At 41.4% G+C, this 14,354-nt stretch overlaps 1 protein-coding gene across 1 annotated transcript; it reads left to right on the top strand.

Moving 5' to 3' along the window:
• The first annotated feature begins 9,169 nt into the window (after positions 1–9,169).
• LOC147635173 (stress-response A/B barrel domain-containing protein UP3-like) lies at positions 9,170–11,664 on the top strand. The gene is made up of 9 exons (XM_086802369.1): positions 9,170–9,324; positions 9,503–9,629; positions 9,791–9,918; positions 10,119–10,258; positions 10,380–10,448; positions 10,529–10,667; positions 10,757–10,819; positions 10,909–10,952; positions 11,043–11,664. Exons 1-9 carry the CDS (start codon positions 9,210–9,212, stop codon positions 11,127–11,129), a joined length of 912 nt encoding a protein of 303 aa, XP_086658495.1. The 5' UTR covers positions 9,170–9,209; the 3' UTR covers positions 11,130–11,664.
• Positions 11,665–14,354: the final 2,690 nt, after the last annotated feature.

Genomic DNA, 14,354 nt, shown 5'->3' with positions numbered 1-14,354 from the left:
AAGATATGTATTATTTTTTAAAAATTTTGCCATAGCTTCGTTGCTATTACTGATAATTTTTAATTTTTCTTAAAAGAATAAAACATTGTAATGCAAATATGATAGCCGATCTATTGTTAAACTTAAATCATGCCGACTAGGGGACCTAGGAACTCTTTTCCCTGGTACCTGGGACAAAACACAACCAATTTTTATAAAAAGGGGACCCCACCAATACAGTGGTTGGGCGGTTGGCTAACCCATGGGCCTAGGCTAGATTGGTGGATTCTTGCAAAATAAATTTAGTTACATTCTAGTTACGTTAGTTAGAGTAAGTCCCAGGAAGCTTCTTGTTCTATGGGAAAGAATCAACGGTTGTGCCTCGCTTAAGGGAAAAAAAGTGATGATTTCTATGAACCAAGTGCAAGTCCCTTCCTTGATCTGGCCATGAGACCTACGAGTTCAGTCAAAATAGAAAGGATAGTTAAGGCCCTGACCTGTTAGATAAATTTTTAGCCTAGAAGATTTACCTAGTGGAATCGCCTGTGCTTTTTGGACGCGAGAAGTTTTTTTCCCGGTCTCAATTTTGGAGGAACCGTTGGACTAGTCCCTTGCCTCCGGATATTCGTGGGCGAGGCCCCGAGTGGGAAGCCCTGGCCTGCGTAAGAGGTTGCTACTTTCGCTGCTAGCGCCCCAGAGAAGGCTGCGCGGAGAGGGCAGGGGTCTCACATAAGCAGAGCTATAGAGCGACAAGTGAGCAGCACTGAGGCATAGGTCACGTAAATCAAGGAAGATCATTTGAAACTGATAACGATGTCCAAAATATGGCAGACAAAGACAAAGTAGAACTGGTGAAGGTGGAGGCGTGATTGGCAATACTAGATGCCCAAAAGTCTATGAGAGATGGAGGCAGAGAGAATGGAATAGTGGGAGATGCATGTACTGGAAGACCTTAGGGAGGTGTGGGGGCATATTTGGAGAAACTAAAATCAGTGAGATGAAAGCACCCACACCTACTTGCAAACAAATAATTTCATATAAGGGAGGAGATAGGAATCCAAATGGAGGATCGGGGCAATCGGATCTGGTTACAAAATCGGGATGGGATTTCAGAAAGGCTTTGGATGTTCTAGCCTCAAGTGGAGTTAAAAAGGAAGCAAGAGGCATAGCAGAAGCAGGGAGTCCAAAGAATTGCAAAAAGTAAACATTGAGCTATGGCAAGAAGTGGAGGTATGCAAAAGGATGTTTGCAGTCCTGAAAGGAGACGAAAAGAAAGTAGCAACAGAAACATTGGTAAGGGAAATGAAATAGTGATGTGGACTGGATCAACAAGAGACCATATCCTTGCAAATGAGCTAAGGGAACATGCATGGGTGGCCATTAAGAAATTTGAAGAGAAAATGAATGATGAAGCAACATTGCAAGTTCAAGTGGAAGAACTGGAGGTAGTCATTGAAGAGCACAAAGAACAATAGGAAAAACATGGTTAGACCATCAAAGCTCTGATGAAATAAGTAGAGGTACTCCCACAAGAGTGACAAGGTGTAGGTCTAGAAGAATGAGTATCAATGAGTTCAATGTAGCATTGACAACTAGCCAATGAAAAATCAAGAGGAAAACAAAATAGATGGATGCCTTGAGAAGAGCTCATGCCGAGGAATTATAGTTCAGGGATAAGATGATTCTAGATTTCCAAGCTGGGCCAACTGGGAATTGAATGCTAAAGAGGAGTGGCAATCAAAGCTACAAGAAGAATTGGGACATAAAAGCCTAAATTCTTGGAAGGAAAAAGCATTATAGTGCATGCAACACAACTAGTGAGCATTGCACAACAAGCAGGATCCATGAAGGCTTCCAATTGGAACAAAATAGGTGATTTCATGACAAAGTTGGAAGCACCTATGGAGGCTAGATCAGGCCATAAGGAAATAAACCCATCCTGTGGTGCAAACCACCACTGGATCTAGAGCCGTGAGAGCGAGTGGAGGAAATTACAACGAGCAAATAGGAGGCAACAACTCAATCAAGAAGCAACACTATCAGTGCCCCTCACCAACGCACCATGCTGGCAGAAATATCAAAGGGAGTGCCAAGATTAGACCAGCCAAGAATACCACCATATGGATGGAAATGGAGACAGGGCAGCAGAGGGGGGAAAAAAGAACCAAAATAGATAATTTTTAAAGATGGTGCCATCTTTCCAAAGCACACAGAACCCCATGCCTTTGCGGCGGCTGACATGGCAGTAACCACTATGGCAAGAGCGAGAGCCAAGTACCTAAATGCAAGGCTGATTGAAGTGCAATTCAAGAGGGCAGATGAGAAGACCGGACTCTAACATACCTCAGTTAGCAGTCAAAGGAGAGCATACAAGCCAAGGTACAGCCAACAAAAGACCATTTAGAGACACTACACGCATCCGAACTTGGAGGGACCAACTATGTCATTCCAGACAACACACTTCAGAGACTGAGATAGTTCAAAACTGGATATTTTTTAGACTATAAATAGGAAGAGGTGGGCTTCACTTCTGTTGATGCAGCATCCACCGTGATCTAGGTGTTGTCGAACAGCCCGTTTGGCCGCCATCAGGGTTCCTCCCTTCAATAAATGGACTCATCATGAGTTGGTATTTTTTTCTGTAAAATTTTCTTGAAATCGGGTAGTACCCATATAGATGTAAGGAGGAAGGGGATTCTTCCTCGGTGTGTGTGCCAATTTTGGTAGAAAGAGGATGTCTTCTGGATAGTTCCATCTCTCTTGTTACCACTCTGTGTTGTACGAATGTTTGTTTTTGTGTAAACTACTAAGGAAGGCATGAACAAATGGGGATCTAACCCATCCGTAACCTTAAGTAGCTTCCCTACATATGGGAAAACTAGAGCTCAATGCTCTGCGCTGGCTTATCACATTGAGCATAGTAGAGCGTTGCTCTTCAAGAGCCGACTAGGTGGTCCGGATCACTGAATTGTTGGGTCTTTACTAGATAGTAACATAAGCCTTAAGAAGGTTAAGGCTTGTTGAAGTGGATAAAAATGCTTCTACCATGTGGGAAATTTTTACTCTATTGGGGCAATCCTTGCAAGCATGATTGAATTTACACTTATAACATGTGCCCCCATAAGGAATTACATTTGGGGCAATCCTTGTAAGCATGATTGAATTTACACTTCTAACATGTGCCCCCATAAGGAATTACATTTGGGTTGGGCATGGGATTTGGAGTGCTAGGAGCACTGTGGTGTAGGGTCTCTGTGAGGGCAATCTATAATATGGTGTGAGCCTTTACATAGAAAACTTATACCCATCATATGTCAATCTCTCCACTGGATACCTTATCCTTTGTGACCTTCTCAAAACTTGTGGATCACTTTGTACACCCTACACTCTAGCATGTGGAGGAACATCTCTCTCTTGCCTTACACGTAGAGTACATAAGGCTGGGATGCCAAGTTTTTCATCTAGAGTTTCCGAGCTAGATGACACATAACATGTTATGCCAATTTCTTCAACCTTCTTTTTGCCTTTGTCAACAACACTTCCACTTGTGCTCACACTACCATGTCTCAACCTTCCTGACCATGGACTTACATTATCATTTCCACTAGATGTTTCACCTAGCCCAGACAACGAAGAAGAACTCTCTTTTGGGTGGTGGCAATTTTACATGCATATCTGCATCTATGTCATCAACCATAACATCATCTTTGTTTTTGTACCAACTTATCAACTCATCAAACACCACATCTCTAGAAATGAGAATCTATTTCGTTTTCGGATTGTAACATTTACAAGACTTTCTGTCTTGTGCATAACCAATGAATGTACAGTTCTCAGCCTTTGGGTCCAACTTCCTTCTCTTCCTTCCGGCACACATGTAACATTTACAAGACTTTCTGTCTTGTGCATAACCAATGAATGTACAGTTTTCAGCCTTTGGGTCCAACTTCCTTCTCTTCTCATCCGGCACACATGTACATAAGCAATACATCCAAAAACCTTGAGATGCCGAATGCCCAACCATCCTCATCGTAGGAGTGCTCTCATGTATGACAGTTGTAGGTGTCTTATTCAAGATGTACACCATTGTAGCACATGCTTCTGCTGCCCAATAATACAAAGGCATACTCTTCTCATTCATCAATGCTCTTGCCACTTCACCTATCCCTCGATTCTTTCTCTCAAAAACCCCATTTTTCTAAGGAGTATACATGCATGTAAGCTGCTCCCTTATACTATGGTCTCTCAAGAATGCATCAAATGTATGTGAGATATACTCACCCACCACCATTTGTCCTCAAACATTTAATCCAATGACCATAAACAACCCATTCTAAGCACATACAACCCATTATTGTTAACTTGATGCTACCCATGCTCATGCCATGCCAACCTTGTCTACCCATGTTTGCCATGCATTGTGCTTCTCGTCGCATGCAACATCCTGCCAAATCTATTCAGTTGCTATTGGTGGGCATCTTCACATCACATCCAGATAAGTCGAAGAGAGGGGGGGAGAGAGAGAGAGAGAGAGAGAGAGAGGGAAAGTAAGCATAGCCCCCCCCCCCCCAACATCTAATAGACCATGAACAAGCCCCCAAGGAGACAAAGCAATAGAAACCTCATAATAAAAACAAAAAAGCTAGTGCATGAAGGAAACCCAAGCCACCGGTGGCAACCAACCCAAAAACACTAGCAATAAGCCACCACAAACTATAAAAACAAAAAAGCTAGTGCATGAAGGAAACCCAAGCCACCGGTGGGGCAACCAACCCAAAAACACTAGCAAGAAGATAAGCCACCACAAACTATAAAAACCAACCCAACCATTGACAACACAAATGAGGGAAACCAAATCTGAAAACCAACCCAAAGACGTCGACAAGAAGAAGGCAAGCCACTACCCAATCTAGAATTACACAACAAACAAGACGACCGCACAACCAAACCAACCAGCAATGAATACACAACCAATACAGCCGACCTCCTTGTTAAGGTCGGGGTAGTCTTCATCTCTATGGTGAGGTTTTGAATCTCTACTAGGGTTAGAGGGGGTGGTCGACATATTGAGGCATGAAGAGTGTTGAGGCATAAGGAATGTTAAGGTGAGAGGAGTGTGGTGTGTTAGAGGTTACCTAAAATGATGGTCAGTGGTTAGACGATGAGGCTTGGGATGTTCAAGGGTTCTTCTTTGCTAGTCGATTGCACCACAATCAGTGCCATAATCCATCCCCTTCCAAGGATGATATATTCTCGTGTTGGGGGGTCACATAAAACTTGCAAGATGTGAGTTTAGATCCCATGAAAAACCCTACTTCAAAACAATCGATAGTCAAGGATTGGGAATCGTTTACCATGATAATGGTTAATGCGAATTTTGTGAGGAGTGGTGGTGGTATCCTAATGAGGTCCACGTCTCCTAAGATAATATATTATGACTAGTCCCGGTGTCAACCAAGGATGGCCATGCATCTAGGTGGTCCTTCTATTGGACCTCTAGCTTAATGCAAGTAGATTCCATCGATGTCTTTATCCCAACTACATCGTGCATTCTCCCCTAAAGTTTTTGCCAGTGTTGTAGTGATTTGGAAACTTTACCAAATCACTACAACGTGATAGAGGTTGTCATGTTCAATTGTTGGACCTTTACACATTGTAGTGATTTTATTTTTGTAGTCTTTTGGTAACATCATGCACTTAATGCTTTTGCTAGTGCTATAGTGATTTGGAAACTTTGGAGTCTAATTCTCCTCTAATACTTCCACTAATATTGTAGTGATTTGAAAACTTTGCCAAATCACTACAAGGTGATAGGGGTCATCACGTCCAATTGTTAAATCCTTATCGTGTTGTAGTGATGTGGCAAACTTCGCCAAATCACTACAACACAATAGCGGTCGTTATGTCCAATTGTTGTATCCTTATTACATTGTAGTAGTGATTTGGAAACTTTGCCAAATCACTACAATGCAGATAGGGGTCGTTATGTCCAATTGTTGAATCCTTATCATGGTGTAGTTATTTTGTTTTCCTAGGGATCTCTTTTAGCTGGTTCAAACTCTTTCTCTCTTTAGAGAAAAAAAGGCCTGAAATTGAGTCCAATTCTCCCTTAATGCTTTTGCCAATGTTGTAGTGATTTGGAAACTTTGCCTAAACACTATAATGCAATAGGGGTTGTCATGTCCAATTGTTTGACCCTTATCACATTGTAGTGAATTTGTTTTCCTAGGGTTCTCTTTTTCTTGTTAGTCCAAGCTCTTACTCTCTCTAAGATTTTGGACCAACAAATATTTTATGCCTCAAAATTCTAGAGGGAAGAACTACACAACATATAGACCAAAGATAACATTTTATTAAAGATGGAAAGGTTACAATCTCAAGGTGATTCCACAACCTCTAGGATATGTGGTTTAATACAAATAGAGCAAGTTTTGCAAGCTTCACTCCTACTTCCGATTTTCTTACCATCTACCTTAAATAGAAATCCCTTAATGAATCACTACACATCAATTGGATCTCTTGTCTAAGAAAGGCCAATGGCCAATGGCTTTCTAGATTAACCCACTAACAGGTCTCGACCTTGTGATTGGATTACAAAAAAAAAAGGGGAAGAGTGAGTTCCATCACACATATCTTAATCCAAGTTTTGCCAGATGGCTCTCCAGCAGTGGCCATCTTTTATAACAAAATTACATGCATAATGTTTGCCTCCTAATGAAATACTTAGTCATAGAAACAACCAATGCTAAAAATTAACGGTCGTCACCTTAATAGAATTTGCAACAAACATTATGTTCTGATTTCACCTGAATGTAATATATGGCATTGTTACTTTGCATTCAATGGCATCTTCAATAGAGGTCCTCTTTACATCCCATCCCTCTCTGAAAAATTGGTTCGTCCAATCATTATCAAGAAACCTCACTTGATATGTTATCTTTGTTTTCTTGACCTTCTCACACTTGATATCTTATCTTTGTTTTGTTGACACCCTCACATGATGCAAACATTTATGCAAAGGCGCTAAATGATATAAACCAACTCAGTTGGACGTCCTTAGAATTTATTGATGGTTTCATTTCTATATGCAAATCTGTTCTTATCTTATTTTTACATGCTACAATGATGTCAAACCAAGTATACATGGAATTGTGAAAGAAGATTCCTTGTGTTGCTAAATGGCTGGGTGGATTGTCATATAGCAATGCACCTATCTCTATGTGAAAGACATTGAATCTTCTCTGCATTCTGCCATCCCTGTACATTCGATGGATATAAAGTTGAAGGAAAATTTTAATGCTTAGCTATAGAGCAAAAAACAATTAGCTATTTAAAACAAAAAACAAAGACTACTTACTTATTGAATCTTACTACTTATCTTAGATCTTATACTTTGATTATTGGTGATGTAGCATTATGTCCTTATACCTATAAACATGTTGCACAAGGATCTCTATTGTACCATTTGGCCGCCTTGCAGAACTCCAGGATTCTATCTTTCCAATGCTTGTTAGGATCACCAATGTCATTTTACCTTGAATGCTCCTTGAGTGTTGGGTCACATTGTGATCTAGTATAACTTCTTGAACTGTTGAGGGATCTATATGCTACCATCAACATCCTTCCTATTGAAAAGCTCCACACTTAGTTTTTTCTTAAACACAACTAAAACTCAAGTTTCTTCTAGTCTCTAGACTAGTTTTCAATTAGTCTAGCCTCTTTTCCTAAGATTCCTTCTGACATACGTTGTTTTTAAAGGTTGGTAGGTAGTATTTGTGCTTGACATTCTTTTATTCTTTGAGTTTTATCCTAATATATTTTATTCCTCTTTTTTGAGATCAGATTTATGGGGCTCGCTTGGACCTAGAATCCAAGTACTATCATTGGGGGCTTATTTTTTTAATGAGCTCTAAAAGGGTCCATTTGAAGTTTGAATTTTCCCTAAAAATTTGAATTTTGGAAAGAAAAGGTGTTAAAGGTTTAGGGTTGGGAAATTTTTTTCGTTTTCTTATTTGTACGTCTACTTTACTTCTGTACTCAACACGGCCACCTGCTTTTGCTCGATGATGGCAACATAGCTTCTGCTTTCTGCTGCACTCGAGGTTGCCGAACTCTTTCCTTTATGCTCGACGATGACCACCAAAGACTGTGGCTTTGTTGCAATTGAGGACATCCATTCACTTCACTATTCGACTGACAGCCACCACCGGCCTTTACTATGCTGTGCTCGACTGTGCTCTCTCCTGTTTGTTGATGCGCATGACAATAGCCACCAAGGAGGGGCAAGCGATGGTGTTGGTGGTGCTCACGGTGGTAGCTAATGGGAGGAAGCACGGGCTCTACAACATCTTTACACCGAGGATGGCAGCACTGAATCGGCGGCCTTGCTTGGGTAGCCGACTATGAGAACAGACAATGGCTATTGAACTTAAGAGCTGCAATGATGGCAGATAACATGGCAGCAAAAAGGGGCTGTCGTCAGTCTACTAGGCGGACATAGATGGGAGTAGGCATTGTAGTGGTGGCCATTAATGGAAGAGCAACCTAGTGGGGCAACTACAACTGTGGGATGAATTGAAAAGGGGCGACAATGGAGGATCAAGGTTTTGAAGCACAAGATAGTGGGTGGAATGTGTTAAAAAATATAGCTGATGTTGAAAGTGTGGAAGGGGAGGAGAAGCATGAGATTATGGGGTAAGGGAGGAGGAGGAACTCCTCCCAACCCACCATTGATCACCAAGGTGTAGAGGCCTACACTAGGGCTTCCCAATCAAGATTAAACTTCCCAAATGAGAGACTAAACAAGATGTAAAAGGACTAAACCAACTCTAGTGGCTGATTGGAGACCTCCTTATCCATGTCGGATCTAGTTTTCTTGCAAACTTGTCCATGATTCACCAAAAGGGGTGAGTCTATGATGCTCATGTCCACAAATGGTGTGAAGATGTAAAGGTGTTAGACACCTTATCTTTCCCGAATCACCATTTGTCTGGAGGCTTGTGTAAAGCAAGCCCAAGGCAATATATCCCTAAATGTTGTTTTGAAAACATTAATTAATTAAACACAAAAAGCTAAGCGAGGACCTTATACAAATAATGTTTTTGGGTCTTTTTCATAGTGAGTGGATATGGCGTAAAAGGAGAGGACGCGGAGCATAGTCCATATAAAGGATAGGTATATGAAATTAAATTTGATGAAATGAAACGGATAAATACATCCTTGGTCAAGCCATGTGGTATTGTATGGTGGTGATCATGTTGAAGGGTTGCTCCCTTAGACTCGCCTCCTCAATATCTCTCTCGTCACCCCTCTCAGCGACGGCTGTGCTGCTTCTTCATTCTCGAAGTGGCTCTCACTCTCACTCTCTCTCTCTCTCCCGCTCTCTTTTTTTGTGTGTGTGTGTGTGGGTAGGTCGGTGGGGGGGGGGGGGGGGGGGGAAGGGTGTGTTGGTAAAATCTATATGGGTATTTTAGTTGCTCTGATCCGATTTTGGGTCTAGTTTAAGCTCGTCTAATGCGTGCAGCTGTTGGGTTGAACACGCTGGCTCTGATACGCTGCCAGCCCCCCTTTAAAACAAGGATGGGAGAAATAGCCGCCTCCAAGGGTCCGCTAGCAGAGCTGGAGGAATACAAGCCAATTGTGCGCAAGAGGTTGTACCTGCATATATATACATATATGTCTATGTGTGGAACGCACGTGCACACTCATAAAACCCTAGTCAAGAAGGGCTGGTGTCTGCATCGAATTCGAGAAAGAGTTGGATATTTGAATTCTCTTTGATCTTACATTTGTGACCTATCGCCTTTTGCAGGAAAGTGATCGAACATATCGGTCTCTTTCAGATGAAAGAAGGATTCACTGAAGAGCAAGAGAAGGATATGCTGGATCATCTTTACACGCTCCAGTACCAATTAAGGGGCATAGTTGCTGTTTCATTGGGTCAGTTATCAAGTCCTGATGTTAATCAATGCATATTTTTTCGCACATATAGAAGCATGGAATAATGAATGTACAGCTCCTGCTTTGTTTGCAAGATCCTGGAAGCTCAAAGGTTAGTTACCCTTCTTTTTTAGATTTACATGAGAACTATACATAAACACATGGCGGCATGACCTCTATCCTATGCACTGGCATTCCAGGTATCATTACGGGCCAGAACTCTGATGGGTGCACACATGCACTTTTCACGCGTTTTCCTTCAATAGAGGCTTTAAAAAGCTACTACGACAGCCCAATCCGGTGGAAGATTGCAAATGAGTACATCATCCCTTATTACAATGTATGAATAGATGTAAGAACCCTGGATTTTTAGGATGTTTTTCTGCTGGCTGGACCTAGTAGCATAATGCACAGTGATATTTACAGGGCAGCATATCGGGGACTGGTGCTTGTGTTTGTAGGGTCTGATTTGTGTAGATTATGAGGCTGAAGTAGAAGATGACATAGTGCCTATATTTCGGCGAGGAGAGGTATTCTTTTCCCTGAGGTATCCACATTATCATGAAAGGTGTAATGGTTTTTCCTGATCGGGTTTATGTGAATGTCCCAGGACTTTGAACAAGGTGTCGAGTATTTGGTTCTTCTGCAAGTGAAGACAGACATTGACCCAGAGAGACTCCAAGAAGGTTTCCATGCATTATCAGGCCTGGTGGAGGAGCTAGGGACGCTTGTAGTTCAACACACTTCAGGTGCTTCGCTGACTTTGCTGATGTAATCATTGCCAATTTTAATGGTGTTTAAGATCTAATCCATATGACTGATCGTAATGGTGGTGCAGGTGCAAATTTGTGTGGTCTCAATAAAGGCTACACACATGGCATGGTCACTCGGTTCCCCTCAGGTTGGATTCTACTTCGACTCCTTGTTTTGTTATGTGTATGATCAATGTTTATGGTATATTTTGACTTCTTTCTGGATACAATCCTGCAGAGGAGGCTAAGGACATTTTTACACAACACCCCTCTTATCTGGAGGTAAGTGATGGGTTGTCTTTGCTTCTGTGTATACCTACTATTATCTTGTATCCATGTCTTAGATTTTCTACTTTTTGTGCTGCATTGCAGATAGTGGATGGGAAGTTTCAACCAATTACACATAAAATGTTGTCATTGGAATACAACGTTGCCCCCATTGGGACAACAGCTCTATAAAAACCCTTGAATTTATTGAGAGTAGCTTCTGAATCACATTACCCACGTGTCTAGGTAGGCTTACCGTTAGTGATAATTCATCCTGGCATTCTTTTTCTGGCAATATTCTTACACTGTAAATATGAGCTATTCTCTGCATGTGACTTCATGGCCTAGCTTGGCAAGCTTAAAGGAGAATCATGCAAAATAATATTTCGCATAGGTTCTCTGGAAAATTGGGGTAATCTTGGCACAAGATAGAGGGTATTTGGAAGGTTTTATCTATGTGTCGAAGATAGGGCAATAGTTGGTTGCCTCTTACTGCTCCAAGAAACTGCTCCTGAGCCGAGAGGATCAACATCATGAACAACTAGATCTGCTCAGTTGTAGCCCATCTGAGTTTCCACAGAGCTCTATTTATGGGGTTGCCACAGTTGGTCAACCATATATAACCTTGGAGGAAGCCCTCTTGACGAATACCTGGACTTTATTGTTGGCAGCATGCTACTACAGTGTAAATAAACTCCGAAATAGTCTAAAGCTTCTACGCTCCTAATGATCATGCTGCAACATTGTAATCACTGTACTGTTCATGCTCTTTGTCCACCCATCGTTCTGGATGTGCGCAGAGACACAGCTTTGCTTGCATTCTTTTTTTGAGACTAGGCCTAGGAAATCTCTCAAAGTTGCGTTGTCCATGTCATGCATCAAGAGAATCATGTCAGCTAGGCGCAGCGCACAACCGCCCCCCGCCCCCCGCCCCTCCCGCCGCTCCCCGCCCAAACACTCAGATCCCGTCGGACTTATGTGAACCTTAGTGTTTATATACCCTTTAGTGCTCAACGTATGGGATATTCTCAACCTCCGAGGCAGGGTAGATCAAGCTACGTGGCAGGCCCCTTCGGGGCTACAAACCACGAGCACTAACCTTGGACCAATGGACAACAAAGAAGTCTAATATAGGTATAGCTATAGGCTGAGAACTAGCTCATGCAGTGCAATTTCCCCATGGCACTTGCTAAATCCATAATCTAGATTCTAGCGTGTAAACATTTCACGTTTATCTATCTAGCTTTCGTTAGACATACCTTCCATTGACCACCACAAGGACTTATCTAGTGTTCAAATCAGGGTGTTGAGAAATTGGGCTGACAAACATGGTTGCTCCTCTTAAAGCGGGCGATATGAATGTGAGCTAGCGAAATCCTGGACACTTATCAAAATCCTGGGCACTTATTAGAGAGTAGAGCATTTGATACCAACCTTCCTGAAACGAGATTTGGGGGGAGAGAGAGAGAGAGAGAGAGAGAGAGAGAGAGGTGCATATGAGAGAGAGAATGCCCCACTTCACACGGTACTTTGGTGGAAACATCTACGTTCAGCTCCTTTGGATTTGTGCTTTAGCTTCTTAAGTCCCCCCACCTCATAGGTGAGAGGCCTCTTGGATATAACAAACTCCATGTTGGTGGCTGCTTTCTCTCAACCATTTGTTGAGAGTTTTTCTTGTGCATGCGCCAAACAAAAGCTCCTCAAGCTTGACTATGATACCATGTGGAGAAGCTCTTAAACCTTGCAAGAGAACATACTCCCGTGTATTCAACTTTACACCTACACCCATGTTACTTTAGTTCATCCTCGAAATTACACAACAAAATAGATGAAGAATGCATTGAATATTCTGAATGATACAACAGATGGCTTGGAAGCTTCACACGTGAGCTTTGTGGGCGAAACTTAAATGGACAGGGGTCTATTAATAGGCTCTCAGAGTAGCCAATTTGGCTAATCCCATGTCGGCTGTATATGACCTAGGTCATCATTGTGAGCTTTGACAGCTTATTAAAAGCTGGCTAACTCTAATTCTAGTGGGGAAAGCGTAACACATACGCATATCTAGACAATAGGAAGGCAACTGAGTTAGAACACCCCAAATTTCTTCTCTATACTCCTAACTACATGTACTCATCCGCACATGACAAAGATGCTCCAAAAAATGCTTGCAATTTTTTAATGGTGGTGTAGAATTTGTTGAAAGTGAATTCTCCACCCTCGGTTGTAGGTATATATACATGCTCCTGGTCACTATATCCCAAACCAATGGACATCAAATAGGTCCAAACAAGTTATATATAGAATTTAATCAAACTTCTACAAAAATCATAATCCAATACCACCACAATGACTTCAGTGTGAACATTGTATAGCTTTAATAAGACTCGTCGTATCATAAGTTATCTATTTGTTATTGATCGTCTAGTGTCAAATTGAAATGTTGAGATTAAGGGAGTCAAGCATAGTTGCTTCTTATAAAGGAGGCCTTACAAAACATGAACTAGCCAAATCCTAGGGTCAGAATTGAGATGTTGAGATTAAGGGTGTTCAAACTATGCTTCTTATAAAGGAGGCCTTACAAAACATGAACTAGCCAAATCCTAGGGTCAAAATTGAGATGTTGAGATTAAGGGTGTTCAAGCATAGTTGCTTGAATACCCTTAATCACCCCTTATCTATTTGTTATCGATCATCTAGTGTCAAAACTGAGATGTTGAGATTAAGGGTGTTTAAGCATAGTTGCTTCTTATAAGGAGCCTTACAAAACATGAACTAGCCAAATCCTAGGGTCAAAATTGAGATCTTGAGATTAAGGGTGTTCAAGGGTGGTTGCTTCTTGTAAAGGAGGCCTTACAAACACGAGCTAGCCAAATCCTAGTGGCAAAACTGAGATTTGAGATTATTCAAGCATAGTTGCTTCTTATAAAGAAGGCCCTACAAACATAAGCTAGCCAAATCCTAGGAACGCTATATTTAGGGTGGAGTAGCTTGAAATTAGAGATTCTAGCCGGGATTGAAGAGCTTGCAAGAATGCACTGTGCAAGAGATTATGCAAGCTAACACAATATTAAACTTAATGATGATAGCATGAAGAGGAGATGTGCAAACTTCAAGGCAAAGCATTATATTATTCCAAAAAATGCAAACATATTGATAAAGTGCATCTTTAACACTTGCACACTAACTTATGCACGACACTTCCATGCTATCTACATTTTTTCATGGTTTACACTTATTAGTCATCTAGACTTAACACCTTATAGGCTTTATTCAAACGTACAAATTTGTACCATTTTTTACCTTCAAAAATACAGCCGCTTCTAGGCCTAAGGGTTACACTCACCCAAATATAAAACATAGGATTTAAGATCACACTATTTTCAACACTCCACCTTGATCTCGTAATCCTAGGTA

The sequence above is a fragment of the Cibotium barometz genome, chromosome 9 (genome assembly GCF_041138505.1).
Source record: "Cibotium barometz isolate CiBa-2024 chromosome 9, ASM4113850v1, whole genome shotgun sequence".
Taxonomy (NCBI): Eukaryota; Viridiplantae; Streptophyta; class Polypodiopsida; order Cyatheales; family Cibotiaceae; genus Cibotium; species Cibotium barometz.
Note: the sequence above shows the minus strand (reverse complement) of the source record. Positions and strands in the feature narration are given on the sequence as shown.

What these genes read in the sequence shown, in the direction of transcription:
- LOC147635173 (XM_086802369.1), top strand. Translation starts at nt 9,210, where the DNA reads ATGTGGTATTGTATGGTGGTGATCATGTTGAAGGGTTGCTCCCTTAGA. An exon ending in GCTGCTTCTTCATTCTCGAA is followed by an intron (nt 9,325 to 9,502) that starts GTGGCTCTCACT and finishes TAATGCGTGCAG; the next exon opens with CTGTTGGGTTGAACACGCTG. An exon ending in TGTAGTTCAACACACTTCAG is followed by an intron (nt 10,668 to 10,756) that starts GTGCTTCGCTGA and finishes ATGGTGGTGCAG; the next exon opens with GTGCAAATTTGTGTGGTCTC.